The 26,358-nt window shown below is 34.9% G+C and overlaps 1 protein-coding gene across 2 annotated transcripts in view; it reads left to right on the forward strand.

The window, feature by feature from the left end:
• Window positions 1-26,358, forward strand: part of GBE1 (1,4-alpha-glucan branching enzyme 1) — a 149,027-nt gene that overhangs the window by 52,980 nt on the left and 69,689 nt on the right. For both annotated transcript variants that reach the window (XM_062597651.1, XM_062597661.1), the window contains exons 4-7: window positions 3,580-3,705; window positions 5,551-5,686; window positions 8,036-8,126; window positions 9,791-10,000. In XM_062597651.1, coding sequence (XP_062453635.1) covers window positions 3,580-3,705; window positions 5,551-5,686; window positions 8,036-8,126; window positions 9,791-10,000 — 563 coding nt within the window. The remainder of the gene's footprint in view (window positions 1-3,579; window positions 3,706-5,550; window positions 5,687-8,035; window positions 8,127-9,790; window positions 10,001-26,358) is intronic.

Consider the following 26,358-nt stretch of genomic DNA (forward strand, 5'->3'; position numbering starts at 1 on the left):
AAGTGTTGAATGATTTCTGATCCCATTTCCCCCTTTCTGCCTGCCTTGGGCTTGGTAGCTTTTCATGTTGTAGTTGCAGTAGTGAAGCTACTGTGCTTGGTTTTACATGCTGTCTATATCTGAGGCTAACAAAATAGGGTCCCTTTCTTACACCTACAGCCTCTGACACTTGTCCATTCATTACTACCCTTATTCTAAAAAACTGATAGGAAATGCAGAGTGGAACAGCTGCTTTTATGGAGGCTCAACCAGTCTGTGACAGGATCATTTCATATTGCAAAGTTAATGATTCACTAGTTTTCCTTTTAAAGCTTCTCTGTATTAGGTTTAGTTTCAGTATTTCTTTGCTTACCAGGATGAGATGCTTAATGAAAAATGAGGAACTGAAACATTTTTGGTTTATGCTGAAGACATGAGAAAAAGGACAGTTAATGTGGGCGTTTGAAACATGCAGATATTAAATTATACAAGAAAATATCTTAGTGTATGAGCTTTTCTTTTTTTCTATCACTGATCACCTTTAGAAAAGTGAGAAAGGAAAGTACCTTGAATTTTAATTTTTAATAATGTAGTGGGAGAAATTGGGTAGCTCATTGCAGCATCTAAATTAAACTTTCCATTTAGTCTTCATGGAAAGACCTAATCCTGACATGATTTTAGTCTTTTGGTTGAACTTACTTTCAAATTGAATGCATGTTACCAAGTTAAGGTGGTGTTTACGTCTGGGCTGTTATGGCCTTTGTATTAAGATGATTTGTCTCATAAATATGAATCTAATGAAATAGTATAAGTTGAAAATATAGAAATAATATATTTATGCATTATTTATAGTAAATAAGTCATTGAGATTTGTATATCAAAGCTAGTCTACTCTATCATATTAACTTACTAATCTGATGGCCAAATTTTGTTACTTAGTGGGACAGACAAGGGACATACTGTCATTCTGGTACTAATGTTCTTGTGAGGTTTAAGTCCTGATTTGTCTTGCAGCAGCTCACATTACTACAATAAGAATCCTAATTTTAGTACTGCATCTTTGCACCCTGATTTTTACGTACCTCTGAAATCTGCCGTTTTTTGACTATACATTTTTTGCTCTTATTACAGTCATACTTCTCAGTTCCTTCTGGGGACTTCACTCTCAGATCTGAAAGTTCTTACTTCAGTATTAATCTCTCCTCAAACCTCTACTTCCCAGGACATCTTTTCCCTGTCTTGGGCACACAAGTCCACTGCTCATGATTCCAGTGATCTCAGATTCTAAAGCTATGTTGATTTTTTTTGCTGTACTAAAGCAGAGAAGAGCGGAGTTCAGCTTCACTGGCTCGAGTATTATCATGATCCCTTATCTGTGATAGCTGCCAGTTTTGGTGACAAATTTTACAGCTGTCATGTACTGGTCCAGTTAATATTTTAAAGGTTCTGCATTCCTCTGGATTATGCTACAGTACAGAGCTCATGATGATCAAAAGCGATGGCAGTACCGGGGGCACACTAAGGCTTATACCATTAGCAATTATGGCAAAGTTCAACCAGGTGCAACCATAGCTATTTCCATTACTTAATGGATTAAATTAAACAGTATGCATGACTGGTTTCAGTATTTTTGTAGTAACTTTTTCTTTTCTAGTACCAGGTTAAATCAGAGTTATGACTAATTAAATAATGTTTCTGTATCTAGGCTTTTATAGTAATATATAATAAAAATAACTAAGTACAAATTACCCAATTCGTAAGCGTGTCTGCTTAAATATTTTTGCAAATAAAATATGTCCACTCTTCAGAAGCTTGTGTAATTTAAACTACACTAGATATTGACGATAAGACTGCAGAGATAAATAGCTAGTTATGATTATGAAATGCAGTGATTCTTTTATTAGATAAATTGAGACAAATTAATAAAACAAGCAACAGCATCATCAGAAGTGTGATAGCAGGAGGTGTAGATAGTTTTTATTAATTTAGGAGTTTAAGAGTAGCTTGCAAATTGTGTTAATGCTCTTGGCCAGAAAGGTCTTTCTGCAAATAGTATCAATGTTATAAAGATCCTTATAGCTGCTTTGCTTTCATAGCTGGCAGAAGGACTTTTCCATGCAACTGTACAGGATTTGCAATAATTAGTTCTCAGCTGTTTCTTAGTGTGTCATTGAGTTTGGTTACTCTTTCTCATCTTGAATTGCCAGTGAAGCTGAATGTGGTAGAGTCTTTAATAATATAAATTGAAAGACATAGGAATTCTGTTCCGTTGACTGCTGGTTGCTTTAGCACTTGTCATGAGCCTGCATCGCGTACATATTTTTCATCGTACTTTCTCCTGTGGCTCAGATAAGGATACAGACAATTCATCAAAATTATAAAAGACATTTGCTACAGATGAAAAAGCAATTGTTGGTAATTGTCTCCTTCCACACAAGTTGTTAGGCAAAGTAAGGAATTAAGAGTAAAATGCAGTCACTTTTTGTTGTTTCTTTAAAGAAAAAAAATACAACTTAATTTGAGGCTTCTCCTTCCTATATCAGTAGCTCTCATTCTTACAAACCAACAACCTCCCCCCTCCCCCCCACCTAAACAACAAAAACAATTTGTTAACAAATGAAAAATTAAGAATTTTAGGAGGAAAACTTCAATTGCTAGTACATTTTGGGGTTATAAATTTACAAGCCTTCTGTTTTACTGGCAGCCAAAATACCTAGCAAAATTTAACTGGTGACATTATCCTATAAACTATTTCAATTTTAATTTTGTTATGTAAAATAATGCTATAAAAGAACTTCTAGGTTTGTTTAATCACTCTGGCAAAGCGTGAAGTATGAACTTCTGGAGGGAATTGGGAAGAATAGTCCTCTTCTTCATCTATCCTTATAAATAGAGGGCACCAAATAAGGAAAATAAAACAGTTGATAATACTTTCCATTATTTTGTCACTAGAATAGTGAGGAAAGCTTGCAGAAAAACTGCAGAGCAGCAGAAGAAATCCAACAATTTTGTATTCTTCACTCTCTTGGCCTGGAAGCTGTGTTGTGCTTGATTTAATCTGTGATTTTGGACTATATAATATCAGTCATAATTAACTGAGCATAGAAGAGGGAATTAAGATTATAAAATTGACCTACTAGATTGTTTTCCAAGTAAACAAATCATAGTTCTCATCTTAGTAGCATTATATTGTATGTCTGCTTAAATTTTAAGAATGTGGAGAGGAAATGGTAATGATGGGGGAAATGGGAACCTAGCAGGAATCCATTTGAGAGGCCTCTCTTTACCATTATTTTTAATGAAGCTTACATGTATATCTTCACCTTTTAGCTCCTGCTATTGAACATCACTCTTATATCTGATACCTGTTTGCTGTTCCTTTACAAATCTTCTCTGTGATGAAGGTTATTCTTTCTTACCTTGACTTGCATTATGTATCTGTGTTCCTTAAATTTGTATGTGACATACTATTTCATTTTCTGCTATGGTTTATACAGTGGATATTTTAGATGTGACTTTCTATGTTTACATGTTTGTATATGACTTTTATATGAATTATATGCAACTGCATGAATATATTACAGTTTTCCAACTTTATAGGTGGTGATTCGTGCTGAAAATGGTGAACTCCTCTATCGTATTTCACCTTGGGCAAGATATGTTGTCCGTGATGAAGACAAAGTGAATTATGATTGGGTACACTGGAATCCACCACAGTCATATATAGTAAGGCTTAAATACTATTTTCAAAAGGTGTTTAAAGATGTATATGCTGTATCACTTTGTGCTATTTGGGATGAAGTGTCACTATTTGAAAAAAATAAAAGCTTTCCACAGAAAAGGGGAGTCCAGTAATTAGAATAGTCACCTGAGTAATGAAGAATGCATGGTCAAGGCTTTGACAGAAAAAAGCAACTTTTAACTAAAGATATTTGGGTTGTTTCTTTTAGTCTCATGTGATGGAGTATTTTTAAAAAAAGTAGTTATTAAAGTGGTGTCTTGGCTTGTAAGCATTTTAGGCCAATTCAATAACTGTTCACAAGTTTTTGATGACAGTGGCTGGTTGGACCTTCTTGATCCAGAGGAGGGAACTGTTTGTCAGAGTTGGATTTAAAAATGAATTACTACAAGTACAATTTCAGTACTTCAGTAGTAAGTCAATGCAATATGAAATCAGGAAAAGTCCTCAGAAAGCAGCTGCTCAGGCTCCAGTTTAATCCTAATTTCTTCATATCAAGAAAATCTTTTTATGGATTTTAAAGCCATCTTACCTCTCTTGTACTCCTGTAAGGGAAGAAGTCCTTACATTTTGTATAAAGAATAGCCTGAGGGAAAAAAAAATCAGAGTTCAGAATGGCTATGCAATGTTGTGGCATATTCTTGAACTTTAGAGATTTCTAGTAGAAACACCAGAACGCAATGCAGTCTGTATTAGAGGAGCTGCGGCCGCTGGTTTGAGTTAAGGTTTTTGGCACCTGCCTCTAATTGTGGAGTGGCTACTTGACAGCAGAAGGGTAACTCATGTAAGAAATACCACTTCATGTATTTTTTTTTTTAATCTACAATAACGTGTTACTTAGGAGTATAGGGCATATGAATGCAGTTTGTGATGCTGTGTGGTGCCTAGATGCTCTGTAGGAAGAGGTGTTGAAGGACAGCTGGAAATGCAGTAACCTTTATGATCTAGAGCGTAAAGGAAGCAAGAGCATCTAGGGAGCAGGCATGGTCTTACCCAGCCTTGTGCAATGAAAAGCATGTAATCTACTTGGGCTTGGGGAGTGCACAGTGGAAGTAAAATACAGGTAACCAACCTTCACCAGAACATCTCATTCTTCACCCTGTTCCTTTTGCTTTTAGTTTCTGATACTAATTGAACTCTTCAAATCGCTATGTATTTATTTTTACTGATTTTGTTCCAACTTTCCAAAGCCTTGCTTAAACAAGCATTAAATTAGCAAATGGAAAATAAAATTTTGTAATTTCTTCATTTTTAAGTGAAGAAGGGGAGGAGTCAAGAAGACCTTGGGGGAGGGAGAAATGGCAGTTTTTGCTAGTTGAGACAAGACTTTTGTTTAATACATAAAGAAAATCCAGATTCAAGTTCAATTCTCTCTGTAGCTTAAAAATATTTTCACTAATTTTTAAATACATTTTTTTTTTTTTAATCTTACTGAAGCAGAAGATAGATCACTGTGCACTATAGAGCTATGTTCTTGAGGAATGCCCTCCTCAAGAAGTATGCCCTTCTAACATTTTTCTAATTCTTTTTCCAAACAAACTTCATACTACGTTGCTACACACGTACTAACATCAATGTATTTACCAAGGCCACAAAAGAATGTCAAATCAAGAATGTCTAGTTTCTTATTCTAGAATTAGTATAAAATACATCTTTGCCTTAACAGTATTCAATGCCTAGTTGCTTCTACAATTTTTGTGGCCCTTCGAAGAGAAGGGGAAGAAAGGAGGGAGATGCATGTTTTGTTTTTCCTCTTACTTGTGTGAACTGTGTGTTTGTGACAGTGCTTCTAATCTGTTATATTCTAGCAACAACTGTTTCTCTTATTATAGCGCAGGCATCCTTCCCCCAAGAGATTGAAAAGCTTAAGAATCTATGAATCTCATGTGGGGATTGCTTCCCCGGAAGGGAAAATAGCATCTTATAAAAACTTCACTTACAATGTACTGCCTAGAATAAAGGATCTTGGTAAGTAATAACACAGATCGTTGCAGAGATAAAATTTTAATGCGTCTGTACTCTTATTAGAAAAGATAATTATGAAGTATCTGTAGCTTTTGTGTGTGCGTGCTTTCAGATTAAGTGCACTATAGAAATGCATTTAAGGGCACCAAAAGTTATAAAACAGTGAAGTTATAAAACAGTGAAATCTTTCAAAGGTAAGATAGGCTAAAATTGAATATATGAATCATATTTCATTCTACGAATTTTGTTTTAAGTAAAATTTTTTCCAGAGGCCTAGGTAAATATTGCAGGGCAATTTGATTGCAACATGGTTTGGTTTTCGCTGTAAAACAGACCTGTTTTTGTGTGATAGTCATTGGAAAATAACCTGTTTTTAATTGCTTCCACTAATGTACATCTGGGTGTTAAGAAAAGACAAATATCTGGATGGAAAAGACTGTCCCTTGTTTACTGGGTGTGATAAATTTTTATCCCTTAACAATTGCTGTAAGTGTCAGAACATGGAAAACTTTAAGCATGAGTAATTCTGTGTTAGAAAAGAACTTCCAGTATGTTGAAGGAGCCTTATGAAACGGCTCACATGATTATTTCAAGGAGCATAACACTGTTCACCCCAATTTCTTTCCTTTTTTTTCTTTTTTGTATTATCATTGTACTTGTTTCGTGTAACGTGACAGTAGAACGTGCTACCTCTTTCTGTGATAAAGTATATTGTTGCACTTAATTGTAAAATAATTGTGGCATCTGTAGGTGATATCTCTGTGGATAGTGGTGGTGCATATCTATTGTTTGCCTTCATTTGCCAGGGTGCCTGAAGTTGCATGTTTTTTCTTGGGCTGACTTGTCAAGTCAGTGTTTCACAAAACATAGCGTTTGCCTTTCAGTAAAGCTGAGCTGGCAGGCAGAATGAATGAGTTTGCACATTTGAAAACCCTCAACAACAACAAAAATTTGGATATCACATTATGTAGCTGTGGCTATCTTCCTGCCGCAAAGGAATTTATTTTCCTTTAACAGAATTACAAAAGTTTTCTGCTCTACCTACAAATTTTTCTTTGGGGCAGAAAAATGCCATTAAAGTGGTGATATGCCACAAAATAAAAGCAGTATCAAATTAGATTAGATATACAGAACATGGTAGATATGTTCATAATTAAACTCTAGGAGTTAAATGTTTTTTTATTTATTTAATGTATTTTCTTAAGGGCTACTTGATTCTTTTTATTTTGAAATGTCTTAATGTGAAGACAAGCCTGAAGACATCAGTATTTAAGAATGCTAAGATATTAATAGTTTGTAGAAATATATGCATGACAAATAGCAAGATAAACAGCTAGCAAATAGAATGAGATTAATTAGATGCTATTTATACTGTTTATTTACAAAAATGCTGTAAATAAGAATAAGTTTAATGAGCCTGAATTATGAAACAGCAATGAATCAGACAAATTGTTGAGTTTGTGCCAACTGCCTTCAAATAATCTTCGGTAGCTCCACAATTAAAAAGAAACAATATATTGTTTACACTGAAGAATAATGTGCAGGTTTGGGTTAAACTAATAAAGAGAAGTGGTATGTGGAGGGAGTCTCAATAGGCTGTAGAATAAACCTGAAGGTTACCTTTTGCAGGTAGTCCTTATTTGCTAGTTAGCCGGGGCACTTATTCCCTGACATTAAAGATAGCTTAGTTAAGATGTGTGGTTAAGTACTGTCGTTTCATCATTAGTATGTTGTTTTCCCTTTAGATTTCCCTCCTTTAATATCACACCAAAATAAATTGGGTCATACAAGAGACGAAAAAAACCCTCCCCTATCCTTCTGTACTGCCTTGGTTCTTCAGTAAACTGAGAACAAAAACAAATTAAACTCTCTAAAGCGTATGTTATAATACGTGTAATCAGTCTCTTTTGTTTTGATTTACTTTTTTTTTTCTTTCATGATCAACATTAAAAATATCAAAAGTGAAGCTGAAGTTCAGGACATGCAGATTGGCATAGTTAATATTCTGAAGTCAAATTAAGATTATACTTGCATGTCATTTATTGCATGTTAAAATTGAGAGATTCAATTCAATGCACTTAGTTATGTGTAGATCACTTGACAAATTGACCTTTCCATTTTTAATGGAAGGTAATAGAAGTACAAACTGTTAAGTAGAACTACTTTTTGAGAGAGACTGGATCTTTAATTGTTGATTATTAATTATGCATTAGAGCTAGAATCAGTTAAAATAAGAGGATACCATAGACTGGAATTGATGTCACAGGAGTCAAATCCTCTCTTAATTATCCTTAAGATGCTGGGGAGTGGGGGTTTTTGTGTGTGTATATTCATTTTACTTTTTTTATATAGGATATAACTGTATTCAACTAATGGCTATTATGGAACATGCATACTATGCCAGTTTTGGTTATCAGGTCACAAGCTTCTTCGCAGCATCCAGGTAGGTTTAGATACTTTTACTACTTTTGTGTTCTTTTGCTTTATCCACCATACACTGGAGATGTTTAAACTTGAAGTGTTTAATGGAAAGAGAAAATAATGGCTTAGGTAGTATTGTAACTTCTTAATAAATTTGAAGTCATTTTGACATAGTTATCAGCTGTGCTGCAAAAACATTTAACATATGGTACAAATATACAAAAGTTTGCAAGCAACATTATTGGAGCAATGCTGTGAGAAAAACCTTGCAAATAGTTAACAAGACTCAAGGACAAGGGAGAGAGAAAAACAGTACTGCAAAGGATACCACAGCACTTTGAAGAATGTGAGAGGTAGGCAAGACAAAAACAGTAGAATAACCCAGAAGTGACCTTAGGTTCGTTAAGGCTTATTAACATATTAAACTACACACCCCTAAATGAATAATGAAATGGAAATGACATGGTAATGATGTTACCGCCTCTTCTTCGCTTCCTATGCTAATTAACAGGAATGTGAAAGTGCAAGCGCAGAGCGATTACCTGATGTAATGAAATTGTAACCAATAGAAAGATTTGTATAAAGTACTCCCTGAAAAGTGTGTATAAATGAAGAATGAGAGGGGGAGAAGGTGTGCTAGCTTTATGGGTTTACCACCTAGCACCCATCTCTGCGCAGGAATGAAATAAATCTCTCGACCCCATATGTCTATTGGTTGCTTGCACACTGAGTAACAGAACCCAGATTTTGGACAACAACATCAGCTGTCATAATATGTGCCAACTTGTCCAGCTTCAGCTTTCTTCACGCATGAGTTTGGGTGTTGTGGAATTCATGACAGTAACACAGAACTTCTATAGTATTTGTCCATAATAAACTTATTTGAAATAAAATCATGACTTTTTTTATGCTCTGTGGGAATTTTTTTTCCCCATGTGTACAGCAGCTCATACTTGAGTTTGAGGCCTAGGGTGAAGACAAATGGAAAATGGATTAAGATAATTTTTGAGAAAATTATGATAAACGTGAGTGTTGTGATTTTTTTCTATCTTGGTGAAGCTGAGGTGAAGCTTGGGTAAATTTAGATAGACAGGAAGTTTGGCTGGCTTAATTAGTTGAAGGAAATATATGTTCCAGTCTGGAGACAAATTTTTCTTTTTTAAAAAAGTTTGAAAGTAATGGAGTACCTAAAACAAATAAATAAGCAGGACAGCAGCAGATAGTATGTCTTGGACTTTCATGAATATACTTTAGCATTTGTATCAGTTATGGATTATTCTGTTCCAATGATAAAAATACTCCTATCTCATACAAACTGGGCAAGGTATAGAACATTAAACTGAAGTTTAATTTAAGTTGTATTAGTTATGTTTTATATTGCATTAGATGTTTTAGCTTCCCCTAGTTGAGTAGAAAGAAAGAATAAAATTTTGGTGGACTTGTTTATGAAATAGTGCACGCATGCATGACTATTTTAGAATTCAAAAAAAAAAAGTTTAATTGTCCTCTTGTAATAAGTAGCTACTACTTCAGAAAGTAGCTGGGGGAAAAAAATACTTGTATACAATGTACAGTCACAGTAACACAATGTGTCAATTTATAATTAATGGAGAATGAGATATTAAGTGCTATGAGTTTGAGTTCACATTGTGCCACTCACAATACAACTTATTTTCATGTTGATAGCCGTTACGGAACTCCAGATGATCTGAAGGAACTGATTGATGTTGCTCACTCAATGGGCATCACTGTTCTACTGGATGTTGTGCACAGCCATGCATCAAAAAACTCTGAAGATGGTCTCAACAAATTTGATGGCACAGATTCTTGTTTCTTCCATTCTGGTCCAAAAGGAACTCATCAGCTCTGGGATAGCAGACTTTTTAACTATGCAGAGTACGTACCAAATGTGTATTTGAAATATTTTAGTGATAATTATTTCTCACCAGTCCTATTAAAGCTACACAGTAACTGTTCCAGCTTGTCAAATACTGTAGCAGATGCAGAGTTAAATTCACTTTATAAACATGAAACTAAATAAATAATAGTATTTTAAGTATTTATTTGTTATGACTACATATGCACACACATTTATTATATATATATATAATATTATATATGTCTGTATGTGTGTTTGTAGAATAGGTGAGAATAAGAAATACTAAGGAAAATTTCTTTGTCAAATTATTAGATTGTTGAAGTGGTTTTGGCCCAAGCCGGCTGACTTTGTTCTGAATAGTTTCTAGATGATAATGCAGAGCAGATGCCACTTTCAGCAGGCAGGCATCCTGTTATAGAGACTAAGGAACTTTTAATAGTATATATGAAGACTGTTCTGACCTGTGTGCCTAGAGACTTGTTCTGGGCACAGGTAATTGGATAGTACAGATCTGGTATGTTAATGCCAGATAATGATTAATACTATTTACTTCCTGTTCTCTGATGTGCTGTGTGTTCATGTGCTGTATATTTCAGTGGTTTAGTTGGGAAGAAATAAGCTTTATGCTTTTCCCTTCAAATGGTGAATACTTCTGCTTCTGTTATGTTAAGGGTATATAAATCTGGTGGACTTTAAGATGAGGGAGTTTCTCTTTCCCAGTCTGTTAGAGGTGCTGCTGTTCCTTATTTCAAGCATGGCTGAGCATATCTTTCAAAGATGCGAATGCACACGTACATGATGCAAACATGACAGCCACACGGATTAACATGGAGGGGAAAAAAAAAGTTACCCACATAATGCCCACTTAAAGAGAGAGTGCACTTGCATGACACTAGCAGCCCAGATGGCCAAATCTTGTTTCTCCTCTCCAGCTAATCAGACTTTAATTTCACTAGTCGAACCATATGCAAATCTTCACTCTGGATTCACAAATATACTCGCTAGATTCACAAATATACTTGCATGTACAGGTCCCTCAAATACTACCAGAGCTTGAGTCTATGCTCAGCCCTGGTCTTGTCTTACCCAGTCCTCAGTTCTAGCCTTGGGTCTTGCTAGGCCCTGGTCTTCTCCTCTTCACTGGCTGGTCCAAGTTCAAATTAGCTGGTAGGTCTTGCACATGTGTGCCAAAGAAAGCAAGCTGAAAATGAAAATAAAAAGGAATAAAGCTTAAGATGATAAGACAGACTGTGGTGATCAGGTGCAGTACTTGGCCAGAAAAACACACTGATAGACAGCCAGCTTACATGTGGCTCTCTATTTCCTGTCTTGTTCCTCTGTGAACCACCATTTCCTGCTCTTGACTATTCCCATAAACATCTCATAACAAGTTTCACATGCCCCCACAATCTCCTTAAAGCATTTCTCTAATGAATTTTACACATTCCTACATGTGGTCTTATTCCATGTTTGCCTTTTCCCCCTTGAAACCCATGATAATCTTTTTTTCCTCCTTATCAGCTACAAAGTTCTGGTTTATACTTGAGTGGTTCCTTCAGTGGGTCATCAGTGTGTGACTTACGAGTTCTGGGTTCTTTAATCTGTTATTTGTTAAAGGTTCTATGCCTGTGAGTTTAATTTATTGTTTTTACTGTTTCTCCTTTTTTCGTGTTAAATTTCCATTAACCAGGTAGGCTTACATTGTAGATGCCTTTACACCTTGGATCAGAATGCTGTAGTGTTCAGATAGCTGCAGAAACAAGATTTTTCTTCTTGTACTCACTGGCTATATTCTTGAGCGTGACACTTTCCTAGCTTATGGAGATTGTAACTGTTTAAGAAGGTCACTCTTGCAAAAGTAATGTTACATAGCGTAGGTCAACTATTTAATGGAGACTCTTGCACAGTAACTCACAGTTTCAATTAAACTTTGAGTGACCAGTGTAATAAGTGACTTGTGCACTTATATTACTTAATAGGGTGAGCTGCTCTTAATTTACTTTTTATTTGGGACAAGTTTAATTTTGGATAGCTTTTTTGGAATTGTGATTTAATTATTATAACAAATGCATTTTAATTATGTCAAGTCATAGCCATTTCCTGTTTATATTACTTCCTATTTATGTTTGAATCCATATTCAAATAAATTCCATTTCAGACAAACTTCAAGTTTTATTATGCAATAGCAATTCACTGATATTTCACATTTTATTGCATTTTATATTTGTGTATAATCAAGCAAATTTCCTCTAGTGAGGAAATAATTTGAATGCAGTTACAACCCTTTCTGTATGCCAAGCAGAGGATATTGCTCTGATTGGGAAAGAAACTGGTTATAACATTGAGTGTTTTGGAAGGATTTGTAAATGAAAGAAACAGCAAGTTGCTTTCTAGATAGCACTTGGCAATGTTAAGCATTTTTTGAGAACTGAAGAACTTTTTCCACAGGTCTCTTTGGTCTGCTATGTACACATATTGTTGAGGAGATACACTGCTGCATAGCCTTTCCTTTTATTTTAATAAAATGATTAAGAATAGATACCAGACTGAGTGGTGAAAATGGAAATGGAAAAAGAATATGAGGATGAGAAAAGAGATGAGAGAAACTGAATATTTATTATTTGTTGATGAGCTGAAAATGCTGCTCGAAATGAATGAGGGACCTTTATGTGTCATTCTTCTTTTCCTGCCCTTCCTTGAGTAAAATGCTAAAGTTAACTTTTCCTTTTTATACTTTAGAGGAAGAGGAGTTTCCTTAAAGTACAGGAAGGCAAGCATGAGTTGTTTTCTGTCATGAAGAGCTTCTTCAGTTTTAATATTTGAATCACTGAATATTTTATGTGTGTTTATAGTCAAAGCTTAAGGCTTAAAAGATCTAACAATCATGTTTATTCTAGTTTACTGAAATAGTTTTTATAAAGGACATTTCTTTGGTTATATACGGGTCCTGAACAGGACTGGGGAAGAACCAGAACTGACATTTTGTAGAAAAAGTTGTTACAGTCTTCTGTTTGATTGACATGCATGCTAATTCCATACTGATAAGAGCAGCTCTAGTCTGAAAGAGAAGAAAATATAAAAATCTGTAGGATAAACTTGGATTCCTTACACATGTTCAAAGCTTTCTGAAAATAATCTATTTCATAACATAATCTATTGAATAGTATACAGAAATAGTTACTTACCGAAACAAATCTCTTCAGCTTATATAAACTTCTCTCATGTACAATACTCGTACTAAATCCCTCCTCTATTGTAGTGGGAAGAACTGTTAAATCTACAGGTACTTAAACATCAAATACAAAGAATGCTATATTTACTTTGGAATTCAGAGAAACAAATTCTCTGCTGTGAAAGAGATTAAGAAACAATTGCTTTATCAGTTTAATCTATCTGCATTTGGTATGAAAGCCAAGATCTGGAGAAATTTGTCTCACAGAGTTTACAAGATTATTCAGTTGTCAAGGAAAATGACTGTGAATATTTACTATAGCAGAAGCTGCCAAAGATCTATTTTCACACAAAGCAAAATCAACAAACGTATCAATTGTGTAATTTAAATACTCTTAGACCTTCATCTTTAGTAATATTCATATAAATAGAGAGTAGTGCCAAGAAAAGCTGTAGTAAAACTGTTGAAAGGACAGCCTGGATCCTGTGTCTCAACAGCCTAGCACACTAGTGCAATTTAAGATGATGAAAGCGTATTTTCTCCTGTGGACTTCCAGGCAAAATACTTAATAAGCAGTAGAATAATTTTTGAGTCTGTGTTTCTGTAACTGTTGTACTAACTACTTGTGAATTTTTAAGGATAAATAAGACCTTTAAAATCTTTATCCTGTTAAAGTTGTCAGGAGAGGAAAATCTCAATTTCAGTAAAATGAGAATTTTGGAGGCAAATATCGGGGCCAGTAAAAGAATGTTTTCTGCTTTGCTTTTTTAGTTAAGAAATATTTTGTTTTTGTTTTAAGGCTCTATATTCTACTTCTCTCATTAGGCTTTGTTAGATTACACTTAATTCAAGTTGAAGGGACAGTAGGTATCCTTATACATTTCTGTGTGCAGGATGAACTTTGGCAATAAACCTGAGCACTTGGGCAAAATTTAAAGTTCCTACTTAAATTTAGTAGATGAATTTGTCACACAAGTTGGAGATTGGTTTCCATCCTGGTTTCCATCCTGCTTTTAATTACAAAGTTCTGCTTCCTTAACTGCAGCAGTATAATCAACAAGAGATGATGGTTGTTATAGGGTTATTTGGGCCAGAAGTCAGCACCAGACCTTGTCTTGAAGGTTTGTTTTTGAGGCCATATTCCCAATACTTTTTTGGCTGTGACTTGCGTTTCCATTCTTTACTGTCTTCTGTGCTGATGTATTTTTGTCACCAAGCTGAAAACAGTGGGAATCTTTTGCCCTGTCTGTGTACAGGTTTTGTTTTAATTGTATTTGTTGGTGGTATGTTTTCCCTCTGTTTGGGGAATAAAGGCTATAAATGTTGCAAATGAACTGTAATTTTCTATTTAAGTCATAAGATGGGAGAGTCTGTTATTTCCTTTAGCCTTTTCTGCCCTTTTCAATTTTATGAAGCTTCGCTCAATACATCTCAAGTGATGCTCGTGCCAAAAGTGTGTTGAAACACGACAGGCAGGGTTCAGAGCGTAAATGCTTTTTTCCAGAGAATATACATCAGGACAACAGATGTACTGGTCCCCTGCTGTCTAACCAGATTTTCTCTCCAGCTTGCTCTTGCCACTCATGGCACAGTGCTTGAACTCTTGCAAATTGTACTTCAGTGTTTTACCCTTGTTTCAATTTCTCTTAAAATGGGTTATGAACTCTTATGGTTCAAAAGCTACTTCTAGTCTGCCATGAATGCAGCAAAAGTAGAGCAGTTACCTGGAGAGTGAAGCAGGTGCCTAAATGCATGTTTAGTCCTCTTTTTAGATATCTAGACCTCCAGCTGCCTCTCCAGAACAGTGTGGGTTACCTGTTGGTTTTGTTCTATGTCCTGTGTTCCAGCCTCATGCGGATACTTTGGATACTTCCTTGCATCTGAAATGGCACGGTGCACCTATATTTGGACACTGAGACAGTGGCTTTCTCTGCCACCCAGTGTTTAAATCCTGTATAGACCTCAGGTGTGTTGTACAAGAAGAAAAGGTCTATTGATGTTGACATTAAGAGATATTAATTTACTTCACTTGAAAATTTAGCTCCTTAAATTAAGTCACATTGATCGTTTCTTGCAGCATCTGTTACGGTCATTATTTATTTTTTCCTTAAACAGCTGTTCTTTATCTGAGGCTTTTTTCCTTTGTTCTGGTCACTAACTTTCCCACTTTATCCTTGCATGAAGGTTTCCACTGGCCTAATATTAGTAGATGGACTGAACTGGGAAATGTTCCTTCAGAAATTAGCATTTCATTAGGAATCAGCTATCTGTCTGGGCTCAAAACTCTCCTATCTTATCTGAGAAGTTTTAAGGGGTAGATAGTCTACAGTTGAATATTAAGCTCTTCTGAATAACAAATTTTCATAGAACTGAAGTTCTGTTGTGTTATGTGGGAGCATCACCACAATTTGTAACAGTCCGTTTCCAGGAAGAAAAGGATAGAATACTACTTTATCACCCTTTCATATTTTGCATTTTAAGTTGATTTAAGTGAATGCCTTCTGTGGTGCATTATTAAAGATCACAGTTCCTTGCCTAATGGACTTAAAGGAAGCTGGCATATCAGAATGAGTTACAAAGTGCAGCTAACATGGTATGTGTGAGTTCTTACTGAACATCTCTGCATGACTCTATTCAGGCATGTTTTATCATATGCAAAGATACTCTAAGCAGGGTATGCTCAACTCCAGTTACCTACTAGTCAACATACACAAAAGACAGGTAGAATTTAAAACCTACAAGTATGCTCACTACTTTCAGTAATACAGCTGAAGAGTCTTTACTGGCCAGGCAGGCATCAGTCAGGTGGGAGGAGGTAGGCTTCTGCTACTTGCTGTAACAGCTCCTTGGCCGGGCTGAGTTTTTGTCGTCTTATTTTTTCTCTACAGTTCCGTATCTTTCCATGTTTTTTTCTCTTGAATCCTTGAGCTACTAAAAATCCTTACTACAACAAACCTGTTGTCTTTGTCTGCACCTTCATTTTCTTACCTTGCATAGCTCTAATCTAAAGACCTTCTTGCTGCTTTCTCCCAGCTAAGCAAGTTCCTTTGAGTTTTGCACCGTACAGACTTTGGGATACAGATGTAATCCCTTTTTGGGGAAATAGAGAGGAAGGGTTACAGGGAAGGTTAAAGAATTAATATATTATATACAGAAGAACTAATTCTCCAAAACGTGGATTTATTCTGCATACTAAAGTGTTCTTTTCTGCAACTTTTGAGAATTTACAGCCAGATATAGTTAATGTTCTTCCAGCTGCATTTATGCAGCAACAATGACAGCGGTGGCAGGCCAAGTTTATCCCAGATGTGTGTTCCTTAGAGAGATATCTTGGCCGTGTTTCCAGGGTAGATTAAAGATAATAAAGAAATAGCTGTCAAAAAGCTAGATTCTTGGTCAATTGATAAATGTTTTTAGTACATTGTTGATTCTAAGGTAATTAGAGTAGGAACAGAGGTAAAAGTTTTATTTCATGACAAAATACTACAATTAAGTTGATATTTGGTCTCTTTCCTACCAATCTTTCTTCACTAAATTATTTTAGAACAATTCTGTACTTAGAGACCCCCCTCATACATATTCATCTTGGATTTGGAGTTGGCTGGGAAAGATTTTTTTTTTTTTTAACAACTAAGAGTTTAAAGAAAATGCTGCTCATGATGTAGTAATGAGATTTTTCTTTTTTCCAAAGTTGATATATGTAATTTATTTTGATTACAGATTGACTAAGATCGTACCTTCACGTTTCCATATTACTTTTTCTAGTAGACTGGACTTTGTGAAGGTGACTGTAGAGGCACAAAGCATTTTAAAAAACTGAAATCCTAAAATACCTTTATTAAATTAAATCCTTTCGTGCCTGTGAAAATCCTTTTTTGGTTTTAGTAATCACTGTGAATGTCAGCAAGTAAGCACTTTCAAGTACATATTTGGGGGTACAGGACTTAATGTCATGTTCCTTTCAGTTTTGAAAAGGATGTCATGTTTTCTTGAGGAATGCCCTCTGATGGATCAGAGTATTAGTCAGTATTTGGTGGAACACATGAATTAGATGTTTAGAAGACTTTAGAAGATATTTAATAATGTTAAGCATTGGTTCAGATTGTGAAAGAGCTTAACATTGGTGCTTAACTATTTTTTTAAATCAGGAAAGTAGACAAAATCAAAGTATTAGTTAATATAAAATTGATATTATACCTAGTTTTGCAGAAAATGCTCAGATAATACTCTTGCTACATATTAGATAGTACACAGTTACTGCAGCAGTCTATTTAAATGCTCTTATTGTTCATACGTTAATGTTCAGGAAAGAAATTGTATAGCTGAAATAGTAGTACCGAGGAAGAAATTGAAATAAAAACCTGAGTGTTTCTGATCATAAACCTGTTTTCTCAATTCTTCTGCATGAAAAAAGTATGTATACTAAACATCCGTAAAACCAGTTTAACTCTGTGGATACAGTGTGAGATGAGTTAATATCTTTAACTACATTCCTAAAGAACTGTATTTTAACAAGTGCAGCAAAATGGAGAAATACTGTACTGTACTTGACATTAAGTAGGACTGGCATTTTTAACTCTGAACTTCAGATTTCCTTTACTGCTTTATGCAAATACAATAGTTTTGTGTTTACTGAAAGATAATAGGGATTGATGCATATTTATCAGAGAGGGTCTCTGAGCCTTCTACTAGAATCCCCCCCAAAATTTTTTTTAGTAAAGGCAGTGATTTATTGTACAAACTTTTTTCTGCCCTTCATGCTGAAATTTCTGTAATGTAACTCAGAAGCTCTGTCTCCTGGTACTGAAAAGAGAATTTTTGAATATATCCAGGGCAGTGGCTTATGTTGAGGATAGCAAGCTGGAAGTGTGAGAGGAAAAAATCTAAGGCATATATTAGCTTGATGTTGTTATAAAGAGTGAACTTATCTTGAATTTTCAGGTGGGATCAGTAAATTACTGTCCAGGACATAGAGTCAATATCTCAGAGGACACCTGTTATGTCTTTACTGAATCGTGACTGATAAGTGATCCATTAACACTTCAGCTGTCTTAAAATTTTGTTCTCTGTTTGCTGATCTGGCATCGCTGCCAACAGTCTAGTGGTGAGGAAGAGAAGGGTAGACTTTTAGTCAATAAAATGTGGACAGCAGAGACTTCAAGGGTTCAGTATGTCATTCTCTTCAAGACTAAAGTGTGTATACATGGAGATATATATTCAGATGGTATCTTGCCAAATAAAATTCTAGAATGGGAAATTCTAGGGTCACCTCCTTTTCAGACTTCTATATATTATAGTAATTATTTGTTCATTATGAGATTGGTTTGCTGTCCTTAAAGCTGAGGAAGCAGGTGGCACAATTAATTACTTGAAATTTAATGTTTTGGTTTTGGCTTTTCAGGCTAATTACCTCTTTAAAAAGCTGTTGATCTTTTAATACCACATGGACACTGAAGAGTCAGTTGAAAAGATTTCATTACTGTTCTCCTGGAGCCCTCTTTACTTAATTCTTTCTGTTACCACAGTTTCCATTGTTCAATAGAAACTATTGCTCACTGCATCTGTAAATGACTTATCAATTATCAATCCACTTAATTTTTGGAAGACTGGAGTCTTAATGATGTATTTTTATGTATTTAGCTCTGACTTTCTCAGAGTTGAAACAGAAGTCTGGACTTCTTGCATCAACTTCTTTTATACTCTTTTGGGGAGTTTCTAAGATCTTCTGTTTTAAGATTTACCCTTACTTCTGTTGTACTTCAAGCTCTTTTTTTTTTTATTTCTCTGTCTTTTTCCCCCTCCCCCCCACCCTCCCCAAAAAATATAGTGCCTTAGAGTGAAGAGTTTTATTTCTTCACTCTATAAATGTCTTGCTGTTCCTCTTTTTTCCTAGCTCTGGTGGTGTTTTCTGGGGAAGGTTGAGTACAATGGTCAATTTAAGAGCAGTTAAGCTAAATTAAAAGTGCATCTAGTGTAGAGCAGTAAACAACTTAGAAGTGTTTGAGATCTCAGTTCAGTTTTGGAAGCTGTGGATCACATTAAATTGAAGATGTTAAATTTAGATTGTAAAATTTGAATGGTGTTCAAAAATACTCTGGAATGTGGCTGTAGTTGCATGCAGAACAACAACTTTTGCTTGTTAATCTGTGAGGATGATTATGTGAATAAATTTAATATTAAGTACTTTGGGATGAAAATAATTTTTAAATATTTACGGAAAGTTCTTGAAGTTTCCTTTTAGTGTATATTTTACTTATGTAGAACATGTTTGGGCACTAATATCTTAATTATATTTGAAATCTACATATCTATTATCAACAATTCTGAAGGCCTTTTATTTTTGAGATATTTCTTATTTTAAAGTGTGTGTGTGTGTGTGTTCTAGAGGCTCTGTTAAAAGTACAGATAATTATCTTCAGTACTTACGTTTTCTTTTTCCTGTTTTCTTAGGGAAACCCTCTGAGGGGGAGAAAAACACATTAAGAATGTTAAATTTCATTAGAATAAGTACCTGCCTTGCCTCTAAGGCTATTTTTACGTTTGCGTTCCTTAGGATGTAACCTTTACTGAGCAATACTTGAGTTACTACTTCAATTTTTAAGGCAAAAAAAAGAATGTAGTTTTTGATACTCTTTAGTTTACTCCACCAGATACAGATAGGACTAAGCTGAAAAATTAGTGCAGAACACTGTGCTGCTTACTAGATGCTATAAACCTATATATAGTCATATTTCTTTTAAGCAGAGTTTTTGTTCTTTTATTTTCTTGGAATTTTTTTTTCTTTTGTGTAAATGACATTTTGGTAAAGTTATGTGGCTGTATTTATATAATATATAAACATGTATAATTCATTGGCAAAAAACCCCAGATAATTAATGGAGAATTTGACCTGCTGAATTAAACCCATTTGGATCTTTCTGAAATGTTGATTAAACATTAAGCATCTGAAAATTGAGAAGTGTAGAGAAAAGAAAATGATCTCCTGACCTATGCATCAGGATCTTGCACTTGCCTTTTGCAGGGATGACCCCAGATCTGGCAGTTGCCTAAGAAAATTTGTCTTTATGTGTAAATCTCATTTAAACAGTTTTCAGATAACTTAAGTCAGTGTTTCTGACTGTTGTATGTTTCCATGTGTATGCTAGGTACAGCTAGATTGATCTGGAATTAGATGCACAGACAAGTGTCATACCAGTATTTAGAGTGGAGTTCTCACTGTACATCCTTGGTCTTTCTGTCCATTGCCTTTACTAGAGCTTTAGAGAAATCAACTGTTAAGAACACACAGCAGTGTGTCCCTCGGGTCAATAATCGTCCCAATGGGAGAACCTGTAAAATGGAAAAATGATTGACCTCTATTATTTTAAATTTTCTCTAGACAGAATGTTAGATTGTTTATCCTTATTCATCTAATGTGTGTTTGTTTGTGTCAGAGCTAAGGTAAGGCTTCAAAATCTCTATCCACACTACCTCTATGCCCTTACTGATATAAATACCTATTCAAAATAAGACTGAATGGATGGAGTAAAGAGTCTGTAACAAACTCCTGAATAAGACTCTTCCTGGGACTGCTCATCTACACAGCAGCAGTAGTGTAGACCTCAGTAAAGAACACACTACATTTCCAGAATATTGCAATTTTGAAGAGTTGAGGATAGAGAGAGCTCATACTGAAATGACAGCACTAATACAAGGTGACATTTGAAAACGGTTTCCTTTTGAAGATTTATGATGGGTTTTAGAGAATATGAGATTAGATGCTGTTATATATGCTTTTAAAGTAGTGATATGGAATGGATCTATACCATAGTTGGCCTTTACTTTTACAGTATTTTTTTTTTTTTTTTACTATTTTTTCCCAAGAGCTACTTTGGAATTGACATCTGTTTAAAAATTATCAGAATCGTTTAATGTATTTTAAGAAATGGAGTACTGATTAGTCTTGTTTTTTTAAGGTCTAAAAGAAATCAGGTTCTTGAAACTTTAACATTCTTTTTCACTTATTTCAAAATCTAGTAGTGGTCCACAAATTCTTCATTCTGCACTATGCAACTGAATTTTCTTTTCCTTCTTTCTTATTATAAATTCTCAGGAATAATTGAATTAAGAGACTGCTCCCTTAGCCTCTTCGGTATATATCAGGATCCTCTTTCAAGATAAATGTTCACTCTGCTTTGTGTTAGAAGGAAGAGGAGCATATCTTTGTAAAACCTTCAGATCTGTCTTTTGAGTCAAAAAACTTTGATCTAAATAAGGTTAAAAACACTAGATTGCACTAAAGAGCTGTTTGAGTTAGCTTGAGCTACCTTTTTGTCAACTAGATCTGCAGCGCAAGTTTCTTCTGCTCTTCAGGGAGGAGAAAAAAAGGTAGCTGCATCTAGAAAATACTGATAGTTTTTAAAAGCCTCTTGCTAGTGCTTTCATTTGTCTTGAAATAAAGAAGGGTAACGTTGTTTAATAGGAAGCGTTGTTGAGTTTGTTCCCCAGTCACCTTTCATTTTGATTCTTTAGTTCCTCAGTCCCCATATTCTGTGTTTTTGAGCAAGACAGCATAACCAATACAGTGGAGAGAAAAAAGAAAAGTATTTCTGGTGCTTTCCCTTTTTAAAGTTCCAGCTGTAAAAGGAAGGTGTATGGCCTAATAATAGCAAGCACTCAAAGTGATGAAAACTTTTGTCTATGACAAAAGATGTCAAGAGTACCAAAATCCATCACTGATTTGAGTAGCAGACTATTTATTCCTTATTTCAAGACAAAAAATATGCTTGTGAGGTCCTTTCATCTTCAGTTGATCATCAGTGATCATCAATTTGATTTTAAGGTAGGTTTAAACACACCTTTTAAGAGAGGTGTGTTTTTAATGTCTCTGCTAAAGTTATATAAATGGGATGAAAATGATTGCTTCTGTTCTGAACAGTGAAAGAGTGACGTAGTTCTTGATTTATTTTCAGATGTGGGAATGAGGCTATGATACTCTTATTTTTGTAATATATGAGTATGTTTACTTTTAGTAAAAGTAAAAGAAAAAATATCTAGGAAATTAGATACGAAGTTCAGCTTGGAATTTATTCATTCGCCTTGCTGGCTCTTTGCCTTAGAAGCTTCTTTCTATCTGTATGTACTTTTGTGTTGGCTATCTGTTTGGAAACATACTGAGGTACTTTTAAATGGGTTGAAGATATCTGAGGTATGGATTATGCTTATGAGAAATACTGTTAGCTTTTCAAAAAGTTAAATCTTCTTGGTCTGCCTTTTTTTTTTTTTTTTTTTTTTTATGTTGAATCTCATATTGGCCTGTAAAACAATTGATTTAGAAGTTTCTTCTCCTAGTTTTCTTCAAGACTTTTTCCTAAACCAGGAAGAAGTATATCCAGATTTTTATACTAATAAATAATAGTATGGGAGATAGCCTATGCTAATAGTTCATACTACAGATAAATCTGCTTTCCAGCTTTGGAGTTGGATTTAGGGTCTGTAATTTCATTGTTTTATAGAATAGAAGATAATCTGATCCAGGTATTAATTAGAATGTAATTTAAGATATATGGAAAATTACATGGATGCACACTGACTACTTTGAGAGATCATCTGTGCAAATAGCTGCAACCTGATTTGTACAATGCTTCTTTGGTAAACAGATGAAGGCTAGATTTTAGAGGAAGAGAATCTATATATACCTTGTTAGGACTTACTATGTCTATAATATGCCTATATTTAAGAAATTTTCCCTAAATATTGACTGAATATATAGCAAGTTCAATATGTATTGCTATTATGTTGTCTACAATATAATGAATGAACAAACTTTCTTCCTGCAAACTATTGAACTTGTGGGGCTCAGCATTAATGCTCTCAGGTGAGGTATTGTCTGATACAGAACTTGAGAAAGCTGATTGGAAAAATGGAATAGAAGATCCTCTGTATCTTCAAAGATACTGTTCTTTTAGCTATAATTATATTTTAACCATACTGGAACATTTTTGCTAGCATGTTCTGTTCATTCTTCAGCTGGGTCCTAAGAGCTTGCAATGTCAGTCAAGGTTTTCTAAGCAAGGACTTTGTTACATGGAACAGAAGCTGGCCATGAAGTCTGTAGTCTAAGCTATTTTATTAGAGATTGAGACATTTTTCTTTTACTCTTTAGCGGGGCATGTTGGACTTTAAGAGAAGATAAAACTCTGAAAGAGATGTAATGTACAGTTACTTCTGTTATTTAATGTACTGTTTATTTGAAGTGTCATTTAAAAGATAGAGCTGCTTTGCAGAGCATAGATGAAAGGTTAAGTCTTTTAACACTGTCAGCATCTTAGCTGTACTTCAGAGGATGAATTGTCTGCTTCTAAAATTGTGAATTCTATACAGATAGCAATGTGAGCATAATCTAATCAAGTGGAACAGAAATGTCATGATATAGATCCATTTCTCTTTAAAACAAACAAAAACTCATAGAGGTTAAAGTGATAGCTGACAGTTGGCAGTTGATCATTGGCAGCAATGAGGAAGGAGAAGATGGTGAGGTAGTATTGATAATACTTTATAAAAGAGGAGAAAATTTATTGTGGGGGATAGATCTAGAACTAATATTTATTTTAAATTCAAAGGCTTCAGGAGAAGGAAAGTGGCTACTTTTACTACTGATGCAGCTGAAACAGATAAAGATATAGCTCTTTAATAATCAGGGCTCCTAGTTAAGGAAGTTCTTGAGTCAGAAGCAGTGGATGGCTGAGAGCATTATGAACTATCCCTTTGGCTTGCCCTGTTCTTGAAGTCCCTTGAGCATATCAAATTGGCTACTGTTGGAGGCAGAATATCAACCACAGGTAATCATACCTAGCAGAGAATTTCTCTATAGTTTTTGGTTTGAAGCACATGTAGTTAGCATTCATGCAGCATAAGTGACATCATTCCAGCTTTTCCTGTGAATAAAGATCTACTACTATTGAAAATATTAGTTTCATGCCTCCTTCTGTGGTTGGCAGGAATGGGTACTCTTCAAATGATGTATGCAGCTTTTAAGTTCTGGCTTGGCCTCCAACTCACCTTCACAGTATAACAGCTTGAACCCTGATCAATGGGAGTGTTACTATATGGATTGTTGGTTGATGATTTATGGTGGAGGTGTTAGTATATGTTTGATCGTATTAATTTATTTTATTGATATCCAGAATACCATGGGACTTGAAGAACATTTCAAGAATATTGCAGGTGTCTGAAAGCTTTTACTGGCTAAATGCCTTCTGCAACCGGAAGTTGTACTGTAAAAGCTCTTTAGACTACTATGTTTTCAGGATTTTTGTCAGTTATCTTATGCTTATTTAAAAATAAGAAAAATTTGGTGTATTTGGTGAGTGAGAGCTTTAGGCTCCTGTAACTTCCCACTTCTATGATAATGGTATCTGTCCAGTAAGAGTAATTAGTTTTTAAGGAGGAAAGCTTACAGTAAAATAAAGAATACTATCTTGTGTATCAGATTTTGTGAACAAGCTTAACAGTGCAGCAATAAAATGGCATGTTCCCTTTCTGGCAGTATTGAGCTCAGACAGTCAATGCAGTCCCATAGATGCCAAGTCTGAAAAATAACTCTTGGCATATGTGCCTCTGTGGTTGATACCATGAAGAAAGTTTCTCCTTCTTTCTCTCTCTTGTTTTTGGAATTGATATGGTGGAAGTGACATGTTGCTACTGACTCCTCCTACTTGCAGCTTATAGTGTGACCCAGTAGAATAGTTTTTTTCTGTGCATTTTTGGCACAGTTCATTTCAGAGACAGAAATGCTGCTTGGATCTTGCTCTGTGCCATGCCCTGGCTATGCTTGATCTATGCACATCTGTATCATGTTCTGCAGGTTGATGTAGAGATGTATATGTTCACATAGAATGGCTTTGTGTATAATTCTGAGTTCAGGTATAAAAAGTAGCATAGCCATGTTTAGAGAGACTTGTGCCTTTGCTAAAAGGTCAGCACCTGGGGCAGTTTTAGGTTGCTTATGGCTACAGATAACTTGGGATCTTGGCAACAGTAGCATGTAGAGGATAGTGAGCAATTACTCTGCTCCATCCATACAAAAGAGCTGGAAAGAGAGATGGTTTCTTCTCTCTCTCTCTCTTTTTTTTTTGGGGGGGGGGGGGAACGGAGTGTTTTTTTTTTTAACCTCTTTCATGTCAGATTAAGGCTATTATCCTTTTAGAGACACTAAACAGTGTCTGTAAATAACAGATTAAATGGTGTATGCTGATTAAAGACAGAAGAATGTATTTCTTGGTATGTGATCTGAATGCGTTACATATACTTGGTTCATAAAATATAGCTTAATCAGATTTACTGCAAATTAACATTATCAGACTGAGTGCCAATTTTTATTATTATTTGTAGCAATTCATTGGTGGAATATGAGCCAGTTGAATTTCCAAAAGGAGCTTAACATTTCAACAATTCAGTGCTACTGTGTGTTAAGTTAATTATACACTGAGAGTTGAAGACAAGTAAATCATCATAAATGTCTAGATTCTTATCTTCTCAGCAGTTCCACACATTTTCTTTAATGCATAATGATAAATGCAATTCTTGAACGTCAACATGAATATGATTCACATTGCACCTTCAAACTGTTTTACTTGCACTCAATATTCTGCTTTTGTCCATCATGATAAAATTTAACTGCTTTAAATTTATTATTAACTTCTAGTCAAATATTTCATATTCATCATGGATTGGAATTTACGATTCTTACAGCTAGTAATTTATTTTGCCTTTTTATTAGCTCAGAAGGGAAAAAGTAAATAAGGGTGGTGACTTAGAAGCAATTTTATAGGTTTTCTGCTGACATACTGTAGGAAAGTTGTTAAATTCCTTATCACCTTGTGAAACCAGGTCATCCAGCTAGATGTGCTCATTTCACTTTAAAAACAGATTTCTTAGTTGAAAACATGTGAGCTATTGGCCCCAAGGGGGGACCCGAGACTTCTCTCCAAAGACATTCTTTGTTTTGAGTAATGTCCTTGAAGTAAATTCTGAATTATTTAAATTTCTTGCCGTATAAATCATTCCGTTTCTTAACGATAATGCAGCATATATTTTCCTCTTAGATCATGCGTGCAAAGAAAGAACTTTCTCAATTTTATGGTATGCAAAAATGTGAGTGTGTGTTAGGATATGATTTAAGATATGGCTTTTGCACAAAAGAAATTACATTCTTAATGAATG

Source organism: Rhea pennata, chromosome 1 (genome assembly GCF_028389875.1).
Source record: "Rhea pennata isolate bPtePen1 chromosome 1, bPtePen1.pri, whole genome shotgun sequence".
Classification (NCBI taxonomy): domain Eukaryota; kingdom Metazoa; phylum Chordata; class Aves; order Rheiformes; family Rheidae; genus Rhea; species Rhea pennata.